Here is an 18,458-nt window from a genome sequence, read left to right as displayed (position 1 = left end):
CCTTGTCTGCTCTTGTTGTATTTTAGATGAAAATGATCCAGACTCCGCTCACCAGTCAAATGGATCCAGTCAACAATGAAAAGGTAAATTGTACATCATATTGATATTTGATTGAAATTAATTAGCTTTTTTTATAGAATTTGTAGACTTTGTGACTGTGACACATCTTGCTGTTCAAATGGACACAAATAAATGTTACAATAATATTTCGCCAACAGTGTCAAAATCATCGCCTTGTGTGCACAACAATATCCTCCTTGGATAAGTGCATTCAGTGTGCGGGACCTGTATCCTCCTTCAAGTGGCTTGGCTATAAATGCAAAAGTGAGACATTTATTGATTTGTTACAATGTGCAGTAGTATACACTCACTCACTGGGTATACACTCAGTTTATAAGGAACTCTTAGCTAAGATTAAAGCAGTCTAATATAACATAATGAATATATAAAGGAAAAAGACTGTTACATCTTTTGTAGCAGTGGTGCAGCCATCCTGCAGTAATATCACCAGTTACGTCACAGGGTTGGTTGGCTTGGATAATTTCAACAAATACAATGGTAGAAATTAAAACGAGACAAAGGCAGTTAAAGATAGACAGTGGGCACTATTTTAACAGTTCAAAGCACATGGTTGAAACGCATGGCAGAAGTGCGTTTAGGGTATGTCCCAATCCACTTTTACTGTTGTAACGGTGGAAAAAATGGTTTCTGCACATGGTTCAAAAGGGTTGTACTTACTAAATATTTGTTACAATGAGATGAAGCTGACCACTGTGACATTGTTGGGCATGAGAGATTGTTTGTTGTGTCTCATATGATTCAGGTTCATGCTTCATATTTGCCTCAGTGGCACTGCTTAGATCTTTGAATGTTATACTTGAGGTTTTCTTGAATTCACCTTTGAATTGATTGTTTGCACATTCAGTCATGTAGCGTTTAATGGTGAAACATCCTAGCTGTTTTTGTGTATTCCAAATCACTACTATGACAGAACAACTGAAATGGACCCACAAAGTTGAGATTAATATATTCAAAATGTGTTGCAGTTTGTTCCGGTGTCTGGCATAAATCCTGCCTCAGTCGAATTACAAATGATGACTTCCACCACCCATCTCAGGTGAGTATTCATTTAGGCCTGGGCCACAGCTGTTTACCTCACCTATCTGTATCAGTTGTGGAATCTCTTGGTTGGTTAATTCAGTAACCATGGTAACAATTTAGAGCAGCCACACGCTCACTGCGTGAGGCACATTTGTGAGATGCTGCTTGAGCTTATTTTTTGCAAGAGGTGTGCAGTTCCCAGCAAAAACAGACAGAGAAAAATAAATAATAAATAAATAATCATATTGACATCTTACCAACAACATTACTTATGTAACCCGGTTAAAAGCATGAAGTAATAAGTGATATTTACAGTATTATTTAGGATTAGAAATATAAATAGTGTGATTAAAAAGGTTGGAATTCATTTAAACAGTTATGATAAAAATGTAAAAAGTCAAAGTCAAAGTCAAAGTCAAAGTAGCTTTATTTAATTTAATTATTAATTTAATAATTTCTTCACATGTTAAGACATACAATGGAATCGAAAGGACGTTTCCCACTCTCCCGCGGTGAAACATATAAAGTGCACACTGCACAGGCACGACAGATAAGACAAGAGCACGACAGATAAGACAAGAAAAATAAAAATAACTAAATGAGATACGTAAATAACTGCAGTAGCAGCAGGAGTTTCTGTGCAAGTTAGGTTATTGTAGTGCAAAGGTGATTCAGTAAAGGCAGCAATTTGACATTGATAGTGCAGTTTTCAGTTTGTGTGGTGAGTGATCATATAAACAGAATACAGGTAATGGAAGTGCAGGGGACAGTGTCCTGAGTGATTTTCCTTTCGGGGGGGTGGGGGCGGGGGTCAGCATCCTGTCAGTCTGGGGGGTGTGGCTGGGGGGAGTGAGGGGAGAGAGTTTAGCTTCCTGATAGCTTGGTGTATGAGGCTGTTGCTGAGTCTGGTGGTGCGGCAGCGAAGGCTCCTATACCTTCTTCCAGAGGGTAGGAGGCTGAACAGTCTGTATGCAGGGTGGTTGGTGTCGCTCGCCATCGAGATGGCTTTCCGGGTGAGGCGGGTGGTGTAGATGTCTTCCAAGGAAGGGAGTGTGGCACCAATGATCCTGCCAGCTGTGTTCACTATGCGTTGCAGTGACTTCCTGCTGTAATCAGTGCAGCCACCGCCCCACACAGTGATGCAGCTGGACAGGATGCTTTCAATGGTGCCCCTGTAGAATGTGTTCAGGATGGGTATGGGAGCTTTCGCTTTCTTCAGCTTGCAGAGGAAGTAGAGGCGCTGCTGGGCTTTCCTCGCCAGTGATGCAGTGTTGGTGGCCCAGGAGAGGTCCTCACTGATGTGCACCCCCAGGAATTTGGTGCTGCCCACTCTCTCCACAGCAGCACCATCGATGGTCAGTGGTGGGTGTTCAGTGTGGCTCTTCCTGAAGTCCATCACAATCTCCTTTGTTTTGCTGACATTCAGTAGGAGGTTGTTGTCCCTGCACCACGTGGTCAGAAGGTTGACCTCCTTCCTGTAGTGGGTCTCGTCGTTCTTGGTGATGAGACCCACCAGAGTTGTGTCGTCCGCAAACTTCACCATGTGATTGGTGCTGTAGGTTGGTGTGCAGTCGTGAGTCAGCAGGGTGAAGAGCAGGGGACTGAGCACACAGCCTTGTGGGGCCCCTGTGCTGAGTGTGATGCTGTCCGAGGTGTTGTTGCCGACTCGTACTGCTTGTGGCCTCTCACTGAGGAAGTCCAGGATCCAGTTGCAAAGTGAGGTGTTGAGCCCCAGCTGGTCCAGTTTGCAGATGAGTTGTTGTGGGATTATCGTGTTGAAGGCCGAACTAAAGTCTATGAAGAGCATTCTCACGTATGAGTCTGCTTTTTCCAGGTGGGTGAGGGCTGGGTGGAGAGCGGAGCAGACTGCGTCTTCTGTGGAACGTTTTGCTCTGTATGCGAACTGAAAGGGGTCCAGGGTGGGGGGGAGGATTGACTTGATGTGAGACATGAGCAGCCTTTCAAAGCACTTCATAATGATGGGGGTCAGTGCCACAGGGCGATAGTCACTGAAGCAGGATGGAGCCGGTTTCTTTGGCACAGGTATGATGATGGAGGTCTTGAAAAGTGATGGAACAGCAGCTTGACTCAGAGAAGTGTTGAAGATATCTGTGAAGATATCCGTAAGCTCCTCTGCGCAGTCCCTCAGTACTTGTCCTGGAATGTTGTCTGGACCTGTTGCTTTGCGGGGGTTGATGGTGGAGAGTGCCCTCTTCACACTTTCAGCAGACAGGCAGAGAGCCTGGTCGTGGGGGGGGGGTGGAGTTTTCTGTGGGCTTGTGTTGTTTGTTGATTCAAACCGTGCAAAGAAGCTGTTGAGGTCGTTCAGCAGAGAGATGTTGTTGTCACAGGTCTGTGATGCAGGCTTGTAATCCGTGATGGTCTGGATGCCCTGCCACAGGCTGCGCGTGTCTCTGCTGTCCTTGAAGTGGTTGGTGATTTTTTTAGAGTAGTCCTGCTTTGCTTTTCTGATGCCACGGGACAGGCTGGCTCTCGCTGTTCTCAGGCCAATTCTATCCCCAGCTTTGAAGGCTTTGTCTCTGGCCCTCAGCAGCCGATGGACAGCCCCTGTCAGCCATGGCTTCTTGTTAGCCCGAGTGATGATGTTTTTTGTGTGGGTTACATCATCTGTGCATTTGCGGATGTATGAGAAGACAGTGTCTGTGAGCTCCTCATTGTCTATACGGTTGTTGTGAGTAGCTGCTTGCTTGAACATGTCCCAGTCTGTTGTAGCAAGGCAGTCCTTGAGAGCAGACCTTGATCCCTCCGGCCACACAGTAATCTCCTTCCGAATCGGTTTTTCCACTTTCACTCTGGGCCTATATCCTGGCATTAGCATAACAGTGAGGTGGTCCGAAAGTCCAATGTGGGGGAGGGGGGAGGCCTTGTATGCTCCTTTGAAAGCTGTTAAAAAATATTATATGTTTATTATTTTATTTAAAAGACAATGTATTTGTGAAAACTGTCTGAACCAGCATTTATGGGGTTAATAGCGATCGGCCGGACCGTCCGGTGTCAGGTGTTTCAGCCCGGGGAGCGGGAGGGGACGGGCCGAGGAAAGACGCGGGAGTGAAGTGATGGAGGAGCGTGACCCAGAGGCTTTCCGAGTTATTTTGTTGGTTAGAAGTGCACAAACCAGTGTGTAACTTGTGTCTTATGATTGTTTGCACAACAACCAGTAAGAAGAGTGACGAGCTGCATATTGTGAAACGGGAGGAATTTCTACCCGAAATTCAGAGACTGTTTACGTTTTGTGCTAATGCTAATGCTAATGCTAGCGCTTAGCCACCTGAAGTGAAGCTGGAGTCAGTTCATCACGACTGGACAGACATTTTCTAGTTCAGGTTTGACTCCCTCAGTTGAACTGTTTGAGGGGTTTAGCTGCTGTTTCCGACCTGAAGATGGAGGAGAGACCCAGACAGAGCGTGGAGCGACCAGGACTTCACTCGTGAGTTTCCCGGCAGCCTGGAGGAGGAAAGAGGAGCCGACGGAGTCCGTGTGGAGATGCTGCTCGGATGCTGAGGCTGCACCTGTGACCGAGGAAGGACCGAGACCTAAACTCCGGTATTGTTTCTTTTATTCTGCTCGCTGACGAGTGAAGCGGCCATTAAGTTTGGGCCACAGCGAACACGTAACAGGCCTGCAACGGTACATTTTAGTTCAAATAAATCTCTATGCCGGCTTTATATTGCATTAAGGGGTGTGTGGGCCCGTAAATTGTGTTTAAGTGACTTTAAAGTGATAATTTGAGGTTTTCTGAATTAATCCATTTACGAGTTAAAGTGGTTATATTGGCGTAAAGTACAGTATTCAGTGTTTCCCTTTAAAAGAGGGAGTATTCATTTATAAGGTTTTCCTTTAAAAGAGGGAGAATTCATTTACAGTGGTTTTCCAGAAAAAAGGGGTATTTCATTTATAGTGTTTTCCTGAAAAAAGAGGGACATTTGATTTTGAAGGTAAAAAAGAACATATTTTCTATTTCATTCTCTTATTTCATTTTAAATAATCTTTTCTTTATTAAGTAAATAATTGAGACCTATTTTTCTAAGACCTGGTGTTGTGTCATTTTCTCACTTACCTCGAAAGAGGTTATCATTTCATTCTGAGAGACGCATTCAAACACATAGGGTTAAACATCTTTGTTAGAAATATAACTTAAAGGTGAGTTCATAAGTAGGTTGGAAAACATCTCGTGTATATTTTAAAAGGAATCCAAGATAATATTTAAAACTGAGGTAATCAGGGTTAAAAACATTTGATAAATATTTTAAAAGAACACAAAAGCTCTGCCCTCATCAATAGGACTACTGAGGGGAGCGCTACACACACACCACAGCGTCAGTGTGATCTCTCTCTGCTGAGTCCAGCTGTGTTTTCTGTGGACGTCTTCAGAGCAGCTTCTGTCCTCCTCACTCTACTGTACTGTCACACAGGAGCTTAGCGGCTGAACCCTGCAGTACAGGAACAGAGCTGCTCCTCAGGGTCCTGATGTTGGACAGGCAGCTGCACTGACTCTTCTTTCATTCTGCTGGGACCTGACAGCATCGGCCCGGAGCCTCACATGAACCATGGGAGGTGGAGAAGTCGTCCACGCAGAAAGAAGGAGGAGCGGGGAGCGTGATAGCAGCGTGTGCTGAATGTTCAAACCTCAGTCACAGAGTTCTCCACCAAATCAGGGAGCTAACGGTAATGAGCGAGCTAGCTGATAACATCTGTGACGGTTTTCATGTCAGCTGATAAAGTGACCGTCACCGGCTCCAAGTGTCAACTCAAAGAGACGTTTGTTCAACAGTGACTCTGGATGTGGTTGGTCAACGTCCAGCTGTCCTCACTGTGAAGAGTCTAACAGGTGTTCACACAGGAAGTGAGGAGGGCCACTTACTTTCTCATTCTATGAGGCCTGTTTTCTCTTTTTCATATTTTCTATTGCTCTTTAATAAGACAAGAATAGTTCTTATCAAGATACTCGATCGATAGAATAATTGGTAGAATACTCAATTATTAAATTAATCACCAGCTACAGTCTGATGTCAAGTTACTGTTCCTGTATGTGAACTATGACGATGACTTCTGTTGTAGCAACGCTCCACACACAATGTTCACCGAGGATAACATTAGCTTGTTTAGGCTAATATTAGCTTGTTCAGGCTACCGTTAGCTTGTTCAGGCTAACGTTAGCTTATTTAGGCAACCGTTAGCTTGTTCAGGCTACCGTTAGCTTGTTTATGCTAATATTAGCTTGTTTATGCTAACATTAACTTGTTTAGGCTACCGTTAGCTTGTTCAGGCTACCGTTAGCTTGTTCAGGCTAACATTAGCTCGTTCAGGCTAACGTTAGCTTGTTCAGGCTAACATTAGCTTGTTCAGGCTACCATTAGCTTGTTCAGGCTAACATTAGCTTGTTCAGGCTAACATTAGCTTGTTCAGGCTACCGTTAGCTTGTTCAGGCTAACGTGGCGACAGCTCATCAGAATCAGAATCAGAATCAGAATCAGTTTTATTGCCAAGTATGTTTTCACATACAAGGAATTTTTTCTGGTGATTGGTGCAATTGATCAGCAACAGTGGGGCTCTCTAGCCTTGTTGATGAGGCTAATAGCAGATGGGAAGAAGCTATTTTTGTGGCGAGAGGTTTTGGTCCTGAAGGACCGCAGCCTCCTGCCAGAGGGGAGTGTCTCAAAGAGTTTGTGTCCAGGGTGGGAGGAGTCAGCTACAATCTTCCCTGCACGCCTCAGAGCCCTTGAGGCGTACAGGTCCTGGAGGGACGGAAGATTGCAGCCAATCACCTTCTCAGCAGAGTGGATGATACGCTGCAGTCTGTTATTGTCCCTCTCCGTGGCAGCAGCGTACCAGATGGTGATGGAGGAGGTGAGGATGGACTCAATGATGGAGGTGTAGAAGTTCACCATCATAGTCCTTGGCATCATGTGAGCTGGGAGCTTATAACATTAGCAGCTACAGTCTCCACTGTTCAGTCTGTCAGAATATAACAGTGACTTTGAAATGAATATTTTCCCTCCATGACTCTGTCCCCTCGTCGCTCAGTTGAACTCCTGCTGGACACTGACTGTATGGAGGTGTGTGTACATGCTGCTGACCTGTGTGGAGACATTTGTTTCTTTTCCCCTCATCAGGTAAATATTCTTCTCAGTGTCCATTAAACACTGGAAACACTTGCACTTTAACTTAACACGCTCAAAAGAATTCAGCATTATAACATCACTCACACACTAACAGCAGCTCCACAGTGGAAGCAGCAAAAAAAAAATCCTGGCAGATTCCTGATTTGAACTGATGCAAGTCTGGCTGTGTGCGCTGGGTCACACATGAGATGAGCCCACTGAAGGTGAGCGTCCTCTCTCCTAGAGTCCAGATGACCTCTGTCCTGTTCCTGCTGGACAAGTGAAGAGCACCTGACTACAGGCAGAGGCAGAGCTCAATGTCAAATGTAAAAAATTAGCCAATTTCTAACACCTCATCAGTCTAAATCTTTACTTTCAGACAAACTTTACTGATGCGTTCACTGTCACCAGGAAATCTCCTTTTCTCCAAATAAAGGAAATTTATGTTTATGGACAATAAACACTAAATGTAATATTATATTGCATAGATGTAGCTAACATCCCATGATGATTACATGATGCAGGTGAGTAAGACTGGGGACTTGCTCACTAAATAATATGTCCACTGAGCCCGTCCCGCTAATATTTCTTGGTAGTTTCGGTGCATAATGGATAAAAGCCACGTCCCCAGTTTTTTTTCTGAGGAACTTTTAGAGTATTTAGAAGTCCTGCTGTAGAGGATCTAACAGCTCGTGGAGGGACATAAAACAACAGAGAATCTGTGATGGAAGAGGCCAAACCATTGAGAGCTTTGTACACAAGTCAATAACTTTAAAATCAGGATAGTACAGGGACTGTAGTGTAGGAAGTACAGGAGTAATCTGCTCTTCCTCCTTGTTTTCGTTAAGTCTAGCAGCAGAGCTCTGAATTAGCTGTAGTTTTCTCAACTGACTTTTTTGGAAGTCCAGTAGAAAGAGTATCACATTCGTCCAGTCTGCTTGGAATAAAAGCAGGAAGGAGCTTTTCAGCAACTTGTTGAGTTAAAAAGTGGCGCACTGTTTTAGGTGGAAGAAAGCTGTTTTTGCTAACTTGCTTATGTGAGATTTGAAACTTAGATCAGATTATAAAATAATGGTCAATAAAGTCAAGGTCAAAATAAATGTCAATAAAGGTTCAAACTGGTGGAGTGGCTCTTTAGTAAAAACTCCTTTCTCCATTTAACAAAGAAGACAACTTAAATGTTGCCTAATACAAGAAACAATACATGAACTAAATTATCTGACTGCTCAAAGTAAAGCAGAGTGTAAATCTCCAACACCAGCTTTCAGTAGCAGACAGGTTCTGATACTATGGACAGATTTCAGTCTGTACTTAGAGAGTACAGAGGTTTGATACCCAGTGCTGTGCAGATGTTATAAAAATCAGCATTTACATGTAGCAGGTGAAGAATCAGATTTCTGAATGAATCAGGCTCCACATGGCAGCAACATCTGATCTGTAACCTGGATAATCACATCTCTCTATTCTGTCTGCACTGTGATCCTGTAGATACTGGATATATTAACACTGCTTCAGTACCTTCAGTTAGCAGAAGACTCAGAGTTTTGTGACCTTTCAACTTGTTGAGTGTTTTTTTTCTCTCTCAAGAATGTGGTCACACTGTGACACCTGGATGTGATCTGATCACAACGTAAGCCAGGCAACATCTGGACCTCAGTTTTATCACATTCCAGTTGCAACGCATCCCATTTGCATTTACACCTGCTTTAACATGAGATTCTTATCCAGATAACATCCAGATGGGGAGTGTCCCCTCTCCAGGAGGAACCACCCTGATTATACAAACCGGTTTTCTTCTTGAAACAATGTTGACACAGTGAACAGGAACCAGGTTACAGTTAAATAACTGTAAGATGAACGTGTTGTATGTCACTTGTTGCCTGCCTGTGTGCTGCGGTCTGAAGAAGTCGATGATCCACAGCCACTTGTGTTTAACTGTGTTTAACTGTGATACAGTGTCTGACGCCATAACTGTCCCTTGGCATGCTGCCACTGAACAGCAGGAATGGAGGTCTACACACAGACACACACACACACACACACAAACACAGTCATGGGACTTCTTGTACCTGCAGAGGGGAGGAGCAGCTGAAAGTGAAAGTGTTCAGTGAGCTCAGACTCCATTAGAAGTGGACGGAGCAGAAGGAGGGAAACTGAAGGCTGAGGCAGGTGAGTGTTAACACAACATTATTATTATTTTACTGTCAAAACTGAAACATAGAAGAGGAGACAAGTTTAAAAAAACCAAAGTCCAAGACTCCAGACCAACAACTGTCATATAAAGAGCAGGTCATGACATCTTTATTCTTAATATAATGTTTGATCCAGTTCAACCTGAAAATGATATTAGATGAATGGAAATCAAGATAATTCTGTTGGAATCGTGAGACTTGTTTCTTCATGTGAAGGTGAATAAGGTAGAGTCTGTTTTTAATAAATGATGGTGGAACATGTCAAACCTGTTTTTAACACAAACACACACACACACACAGTCATGGGACTTCTTGTACCTGCAGAGGGGAGGAGCAGCTGAAAGTGAAAGTGTTCAGTGAGCTCAGACTCCATTAGAAGTGGACGGAGCAGAAGGAGGGAAACTGAAGGCTGAGGCAGGTGAGTGTTAACACAACATTATTATTATTTTACTGTCAAAGTCTCTGAGTCAGTTTGTCCCTGTGGACTGTGGAGGGAAGAAGAGTCACAGAGAACTTCTGTCCACACAGAGACACTGAGAGGAAAACCTGTGTGTGTGTGTGTGTGTGTGTGTCTTGAGCAGCTTGTTTGTCCTGACTCTTGTGTGTGTGTGAGCTCACAGTCAGTGTTACTGGTTTCCCTCTCAGACTGACTGAAGTCCTGAAGATGAGTGATTGTGTGGAGGAAGAGGAGGACAGAGCAGAGTCTCCAGGATCCAGCTGTCTGTCTGTGAAGAGTCACCGGTCCAAAGGTGATCCTCCATACTTCAGTCCTGAACCTGGACCCTCAGACTCACAGTAAGAGACCTGCTTGTGCATATTTTTGCTGCAGCTGATGAACATGACAGAGATGTAAAGATGTCAGTAATTAAAGGGCCGTGGTGGAGCAGAGAAGCAGCCACAGAAGAAGAGAGCAGTGTGTTGGTGAACCTGGATGAGCTGGGATCTAACAGAGTTGACCACACTTTGCAGGATCATTTTACAGCCTGAATGATGAGCTTCACATGTCAGAGCTTCACTCTCCACAGTTAGTTTGATCCAAACTACAGTGAGCAGCTGTTGGAGGAAATGACTGAGCCTCTTTAACATCAAACTAGATATTTGTCAGCTGATTATACAGATTTCAGGCTCTATGTAATATGGGCCGCTGACTGTAAAATCATAAAAAAGTAAATGATGGAATGGTGATGAAGAGTTCATGGAAAATAAAAACCCAGTAGTTTCAATGACAGAAGTAACAGAAGAATCAGTCTGAGACTTTACACTAGTGGCTGGAAATAAAGCTTTTAAAATGTTGAGAAGGAATCAGAGTTTTCAGAAGCTTATTGAATATAAAAGCAAATGTAAGGAGAACCATAAAAATGCAAAAAAGTAATTGTGGAGGTCATTTTGTAATTAAGTGGGAAACAGAGATGGATAGAATGATGTGAAGAATGAATGAGGTTAAAAGAGAACATGGGAATCCAGTTTGAAATGAAGGAGAAGTAACAGCAGTAAAAGATGAACAGAAAGCAGAGATGGTGACAAAAACTTTAGTTCAAATCCACAGTTTTGACAATATCAGTGAAGAGGGAAACAGAGGAAGGGAAACTACGAGAGCAGAGGATGAAGAGTTATTACAGCATGAAGAAGACACAGATGATCTCCTAAATAAGACATTTACAAAGACAGAGCTGAACCCATCTCTCAAGAAAACCAAGATGTCAGCACCAGGCAAAGATCAGGTTTGTTAGTTAATGATGAACCATCTTAGTCAATCATCCAAGGAGCTTTTATTGGAGTTAGATCATAAAGTGTGGGAGAGCGAGAAACTGCCACAAAGCTGGAAGGAAGCTGTCATAATTCCAATACACAAACCAGGAAGAGACAAACCCAGGAAATACAGTTGGATCCAGTTGTATGTTCAGAACATGACATTAGAAAAGCACAGATAAGCAAAGAAAGTGTAGTAAAAGTCACTGAGTTACTGGGAAGTCCTGATGATAATAAAGAATGACAGTGGTTGATGAATCAATATGGAAGAGCAGACACATCAGCAGCCATTAGTTTTTGTCAGGATGTTGTTTTGTCTTCATTTGTGGCAGTGGCAGTGTCGGGGTCACAGACATGTGATCCTCTCATCTTACCTTTGTATCACTCTGCTTCTTTAGAGCTGATGTGAGACAGGTCATCAACAGCTGGAGACTGGACACATTTAATGACTGACTGACACAACAGTGTTGTTTCTGGATGCTGCTGTGTTGCTTCCATCCTTCAGTACAGTGTGCGGTGCTGGATGGTGACGTCACTGCAGGACGTCAGCTGAGAGTTCCCACAATGACTCTGTCATCAGAGAATTGATCAGTGATCGATGTGATATGAATAAAAACATGTTTGTGTTTGCAGAGGTCAGAACCACAGACTGAGAGCAGAGTCTCCAGGATCCAGCTGTCTGTCTATGAAGAGTGACTGGTCCAAAGAACGTAATCCTCCACACTTCAGTCCTGAATCTGGACCCTCAGACTCACAGTGAGAGACAGTTTCTACTGTAAACTGAGCTGAAGATGATTCAGTTATTAGACACATTTGACTGTAACATGTTAGTGATGAAGACATGTCTTCACAGAGGGAGGAAGAGGAGTGGTGTCTCTGTGGAGCAGCAGCTGTCCTGCTGTGCTCTGTGTCAGGACGTCCTGAAGGATCCAGTCTCTACCAGCTGTGGACACTGGTTCTGCAGACAGTGCTTCACCTCATACTGGGTCCAGTCTGGGTCTTCAGGAGACCCCTCCTGTCCCCAGTGTGGACAAAGACCCAGAACCAGACCTGGACTGCAGACAGCCAGTCAGAGCAGCACTGTACAAAGTGAGACTGAACATGTGTCTGCTGATGTCTTCATTTCTGAAACCAGGACCTGTTGTTTTCTCCAGTGTCAGTTGTTCTATCACACAGCACTGACATTTCAGATGATTCTAAAAAGCACAACATTAAAAAGCTTTTCTTTGCTGCTCTTTAGTTTTTCTTTGGCTGATGAAAATAATCAGCAGATTCTCAGATTCTCTGTCTTCAGTCTGACATTGTCTCTTCTCTTTCAGCAGATAGTGGTCTGCAGGAGGTTTTAGATCAACATAAGATCAGTCTGAGGAGCAGATGTGAACGTGTGACTGAGGGAAGTGATGGAACAGGAAGTGGAACCCTCCTCAACAGGATCTACACTGAGCTCTACATCACAGAGGGACAGAGTGAAGAGGTTAATACCCAACATGAGGTGAGGCAGCTGGAGACAGCTTCCAAGATGAAAACCCTCCATGACACTCCAATCAAGTGCCACGACATCTTTAAAGCCTTACCTGACCAAAAGAGACACATCAGAGTGGTTCTGACCAATGGCGTCGCTGGCGTTGGAAAAACCTTCTCAGTGCAGAAGTTCAGTCTGGGCTGGGCAGAGGGCTTGGAGAACCAAGATGTCAGTCTGCTGGTTCTGCTTTCGTTCAGGGAGCTGAACCTGATCAGAGAGCAGCAGTACAGTCTTCTCAGGCTGCTCCATGTTTTCCATCCAACATTACAGAAGGTCACAGCAGAGCAGCTGGCTGTCTGTAAAGTTCTGTTCATCTTGGACGGCCTGGATGAAAGCAGACTTTCACTGGATTTCACCAACAGGGAGGTTGTGTCTGATGTCACACAGACATCATCAGTCAACCTGCTGCTGACAAACCTCATCCAGGGGAACCTGCTTCCCTCGGCTCTGGTCTGGATCACTTCCAGACCTGCAGCAGCCAATCAGATCCCTCCTACATGTGTTGACAGGGTAACAGAGGTACGAGGCTTCACTGACACCCAGAAGGAGGAGTACTTCAGGAGGAGATCCAGTGATGAAGAGCTGTCCAGCAGAACCATCTCACACATCAAGATGTCCAGGAGCCTCCACATTATGTGTCAAGTCCCAGTCTTCTGCTGGATCACTGCTACAGTTCTGGAGCACATGTTGACTACAGAGCAGAGAGGAGAGCTGCCCCAGACCCTGACTGACCTGTTCTCACACTTCCTGCTGGTTCAGACAAAGAGGAAGAAGCTCAAGTATGATGAGGGACATGAGACGAGTCCACAGGAGCTGATGGAGACTGACAGGGAAGTTCTTCTGAAGCTGGGGAGGCTGGCGTTTGAACATCTGGAGAAAGGAAACATCATGTTCTACCAAGAAGACCTGGAGCAGTGTGGTCTGGATGTCACAGAGGCCTTGGTGTACTCAGGACTCTGTACTGAGATCTTCAAAAGAGAGAGTGTGATCTTCCAGAAAACAGTCTACTGCTTTGTTCATCTGAGCATTCAGGAGTTTCTGGCTGCAGTCTACATGTTCCACTGTTACACCAACAGGAACACAGAGGTCCTGGAGAACTTCCTGGGAAAACAACATGTTGATTTAACCATGGATGTCTTCCTGAGGGCAGCCATGGTGAAATCCCTCAGAAGTAAAAATGGTCACCTGGACCTGTTTGTTCGCTTCCTTCATGGCCTCTCTCTGGAGTCCAACCAGAGACTCTTAGGAGGTCTGCTGGGTCAGAGAAAGAACAGTCCAGAAACCATCCAGAGAGCCATCAACAACCTGAAGAAGATGAACAGTGATGAAATCTCTCCTGACAGAAGCATCAACATCTTCCACTGTCTGATGGAGATGAAGGACCACTCAGTTCATCAGGAGATCCAAGAGTTCCTGAAGTCAGAGACCAGATCAGGGCAGAGACTCTCTGAAATCCACTGCTCAGCTCTGGCCTACATGCTGCAGATGTCAGAGGAGGTTCTGGATGAGTTGGATCTGGAGAAGTACAACACATCAGAGGAGGGACGACGGAGACTGATCCCAGCTATGAGGAACTGCAGGAAGGCTCGGTGAGTCCAGACATGATCAATATAATTATCAATCAGTAGATTAGATCAGTAGTTGAGTCAAATTCAGATAAACACAGTTTTCATTTATTCTCATTATTCTTAGTTTTACTTTGAAACAGTCAAAGGTCAGTTGTGTTTTTTCTGGAGGTGTTGTAAATGCTGTGAGCACCAAAACGTAGATGTTTCAGTTGGTTGTGATTGTTGCTGTTAAGTTCATAAAAACACTTGTTTTGTTTATTTGTAATAATTGTTGGATGATTCATTGATTTGTTAATGTTCTGTGTTGTTTTGAGTCTTTTTGGTTTAATTTAAACCTGATCAAACTAATTAAAGCAGCTCCACTGCTCTTACACCTCAGAGTGTGTTTCCAGGTGTTTCCAGGTGTTTCCAGGTGTTTGGGAGGACACCTACATATGAGAAAACAGTAGTATTAAACCTTTAGTGTCTCCAGCTGTGCAGTCTGATAAATGTCTTCAGGTGATGTCACTTGAGTCAGTGTGGGCGGAGTCTGAAGACGACACCAGACCTCTGTAGCCCCCCCTCATCTCTACTGCATAACACACCTTAATCTAACAGCTGAGGGTTGGTGGTTGAGGTGCATTGTGGGTAATGTAGGCAGCAGGTTTTTCTGAGGAAGAAGAATGTGTGAATGAAAAAAGATGTCGTCTCTGGTTCTTTGTTGAAACTGTCCATTGTGACAGTGTTACAGCAGTGATGAATCTGTGGAGGTCTGTATTCAGGATTCATGAGGTTTCCATGACAACCGTCATCAGTGTTTGACAGTGAACAGTGAATGCAGTGAAGCTCTAATGAGCAGGTTCTAGCAGGTGTTTAGTAAAGTTTGTATAAGACCTGAATCATTGTCCAGAGATGCCTGACATCATGATGAAAACAGTGGACGCCTCACCCTTTAAATTACAGGAGACAAAAACAGTGGGCTCCAATGAAAGCTGCTTTAAAAGTGGAGCTGAACAGCAGCCACTGTGGTAACAACAAACACTGATGGGATAATGGTTCATGATCAAACAGAATGTAACAGCTGCACAAGCAGAGAAAAGTCATCACATCAGTGAAATGACTCAACTGGTCAAAGCAGACCAAGAGTGGAGATGTAAACCCCTGAGTGTATTGACCTGATCAAGGCTGAGCTTTATTGATTATTGAACTTTTCATGTTGAAGAGTGAACTTGTGTTTTTCAAGTGTCATGGTGGAGCTTTAAAGTCTTTCCATATGTGGTGGGGCGAGCACGAGGGGGAGGAGAATACACACAAACACACACCCCTAGGTTTTATACATTACACATATGGTAATCCGACAACGCCACCCTGGGAATTTCACCCAAGGAATTGTGAACCCTCAATTGATACCAGATATTTTAGAAAGGCTTACAGGTTTGTTCTACTCAGGAGGCCGGAGACATGGTTCCATCCATCAATAATATTTATTAACAATTTAGTAACATCAGGATAATCATTAAAAACACAATTCACTCAATAGCAGGGTAACTGAAAGGAACTGGAGCTTAGGGGGCTTACTAGTGGTAGGGTAGGCCCAAAAAAGGGGGATCCCAGGAGAAGTCACCCGAAAGCACATGTACACACACACACCCACACAAGTGGAGTCCACGCTGGGAGACTCAAGACACTGCACACAAAAAGAGGGCTCCACCACCAAAGAAGGACACCAGCCCCACCACCACCGCAGGTACCCAGCTCCTAAAACAAACAAAACATAATTAAGGCATTACAACTTCCAACATAAGATATAAACCATGCAGTGGCCAAATGCTGAAACCTTAACACTGGTTATCAGCAGCTCTCAAAATGGCCTCCTGCCAGTGGGGTCACCAAAGAAAAAAAAAGGAAAGTAAACTAATAAAAAATAGACTAAAGAAAAGAAACTAATTAGTGCTAAATGATCAATTCAATTAGTAAATCAGCACATATATAACGATACATTAACATGAAAATGAAGAGTAGTAATATCTTACAAATCCTATGTATAACAAAATAAACTACAAGACTATTTGTGGATGAACAGCTGTGTGACTGCACTCACACAACGTAAACCATACCTGATTAAGGCTGCTTAGATGGCAGCTATATTCTGAAACGAGTAATAAATCACAAATACAAACAATAAGAAAAGTAACCAACCATACGGAAAAGTAGATACAAAATTACAAATAAATCAGAACATCGCAAAATACAATCCTGCACGATCACATTTCTTCCCATTCACACTTAAAAACGGGCCCAAGTTAAAATAAACACAGACACATTAAACGATTACAGGCCGAACAACAGCCAGAGGCAAAGCAGCAGCGTCCCTGCTGTGTGCGCCACGGCAGCAGCCGTCGCTCCAACAAGGCTGCGCACGCCAACAGCAGGCCAGTTCCTACAATGCATGCAGATCAAATTAGACCACAATAATAAAATAAAATAGAAAACTAATGTTAGAGTAGGCTACATACCAATCGGGCCGCGTGAGCTCTCACCCGCAGGAAGACAAGGGAATCTGCAGGCGCTAGTCTGATCCAGCAGTCATTACCTAAAGCACAACTGTTGGTAAAATACCATCGGCAGGAAGTTTGCGGCACAATGAAACTGGGGAGGAACCTACCAGCGGCGATCAGCAGTAAATTCACTGCTCAGAACACGGGAAGCAACAGCCAGGAGATCTATAAAATCATAAGCAACCAATATAAGCAGCCTCGCAACAAGGACGTGCTAAATTGCAAACAACGGCGACTCTCTCCTACCTGCGGCAAAGCGGAAGCAAGGGGCACCGGAAACGAGGCGCGCGCTCTCAGCAGAAACGAAAGAGCACCCGAGAGTCACCTGCTTTTATAGTGCGTCCCCTTATGGTGATTGGCCAATAATTATGGAGTGATCTAACAGAAAGATCCTCTTACGCCAAAAGCCACTACAACAAATCTTTATTCTGCTACACATAGACTGTGTTGAATGAGACAGAAAGTCCCAGGTGTTTTCTCTCTTGTTGCTGTAGAGGAGAGTCGTATCAGGAAATGTTCAGCTTCAGCCAAGAACACAGGTGTGAATCTATCAGAGCAGAATGGGAGAATTCAGTCTTCTTCTACACACCAGAGCTCAGTGTCATGTTTCTGTGAGGACCTTCTGTGAAAACCAGGCAGCAAACAGAGATTAGATTGAACTGTTGACTGAGTTGACCTCAGGAGAAATGTTCTGGAGTAGGGATGCCACGGTGTGGAAATGTTCCCACCGAACATTAAGATGTGTGGGCTCAGTATCTGTAGGTTAGACCTCAGTGTTTCCCACACACTGATTTATCTGTGACAGACACATCAACAATGACGCCACATATTGATTTTCTATTGGTTTACAGTTTCAAATGAGGAGAATCTTATTTCACTGTAGAGCTACACACACACACACACACACACACACACACACACACACTTCCAGGTTGTAACTGTAGAGTCCACTAAGTGTTGATCACTAGTGTTTTACTGAGGACAGTTTGTTCATGGATCAACGTGGGCGCTGCCACTGATTCACCACAATGAGCCAGATGTGTTTTATGCAGTGGTGTGTGTTGACTTCTACAGAGAGGCAGCAGAGCCAAGCAATCTGGAGTCAGTTTAAAAACACTGGAGAATAAAACTGATTTTCTGAACAAGATTCTGACTCTGGATCAAATCATATGATGGAAGCAGAAATGTAACATCATTTTCCCTCCTTCATCTGCACAACAAAGATTCCAATGAAACTCTGCAGGTCTTTCATGTCAAACACAATCAGATCAGATGAGCTGAGCCACAGATGTGAGGAGCAGATGTTCATCACATCATCATCTTTTCTCATCAGATGCATTTTAACTTCAGTGTCTTTTATTACAAACTGTCTGATTTTATTCTAACACATTTTATATTTTCTCTCATCACAGACTTGTTGATTGTCGACTCTCAGAGACTCACTGTGAAGTCGTGTCCTCAGCTCTGAAGTCCAACCCCTCCCATCTGAGACACCTGGACCTGAGTAGAAACTACCTGAAGGATTCAGCAGTGAAGCAGCTGTGTGCTGGACTGGAGAGTCCAAACTGTAGACTGGAGACTCTGGGGTCAGTTCACTGACTGGAGCTGTTGTAGTTTTATATTCAGTTCAAATCTGTGAAGTTCCAGTTTTTCATTGGTTGGTTCAT

General features: G+C 44.0%; 2 protein-coding genes across 2 annotated transcripts in view; one reads left to right on the top strand and one right to left on the bottom strand.

Moving 5' to 3' along the window:
• Positions 1 to 18,458, bottom strand: part of LOC139612011 (ribonuclease inhibitor-like) — a 176,347-nt gene that overhangs the window by 23,650 nt on the left and 134,239 nt on the right. The gene's annotated exons all lie outside the window — the stretch shown is intronic.
• LOC139611994 (protein NLRC3-like) overlaps positions 4,322 to 18,458 on the top strand; it is a 266,035-nt gene continuing 251,898 nt past the window's right edge. Inside the window, exons 1-9 of the mRNA XM_071467100.1 lie at positions 4,322 to 4,665; positions 5,535 to 6,969; positions 7,147 to 9,392; positions 9,740 to 9,833; positions 10,061 to 10,210; positions 11,798 to 11,920; positions 12,018 to 12,253; positions 12,484 to 14,275; positions 18,204 to 18,377. Of these exons, the coding sequence (XP_071323201.1) occupies positions 10,080 to 10,210; positions 11,798 to 11,920; positions 12,018 to 12,253; positions 12,484 to 14,275; positions 18,204 to 18,377 (2,456 nt within the window). The 5' untranslated portion in view covers positions 4,322 to 4,665; positions 5,535 to 6,969; positions 7,147 to 9,392; positions 9,740 to 9,833; positions 10,061 to 10,079. The remainder of the gene's footprint in view (positions 4,666 to 5,534; positions 6,970 to 7,146; positions 9,393 to 9,739; positions 9,834 to 10,060; positions 10,211 to 11,797; positions 11,921 to 12,017; positions 12,254 to 12,483; positions 14,276 to 18,203; positions 18,378 to 18,458) is intronic.

The sequence above is a fragment of the Trachinotus anak genome, unplaced genomic scaffold (genome assembly GCF_046630095.1).
Source record: "Trachinotus anak isolate AG129_WGS33_773 ecotype Australia unplaced genomic scaffold, CSIRO_AGI_Tana_v1 ptg000029l, whole genome shotgun sequence".
Classification (NCBI taxonomy): Eukaryota; Metazoa; Chordata; class Actinopteri; order Carangiformes; family Carangidae; genus Trachinotus; species Trachinotus anak.
This window is presented reverse-complemented; position numbering and strand designations above follow the sequence as displayed.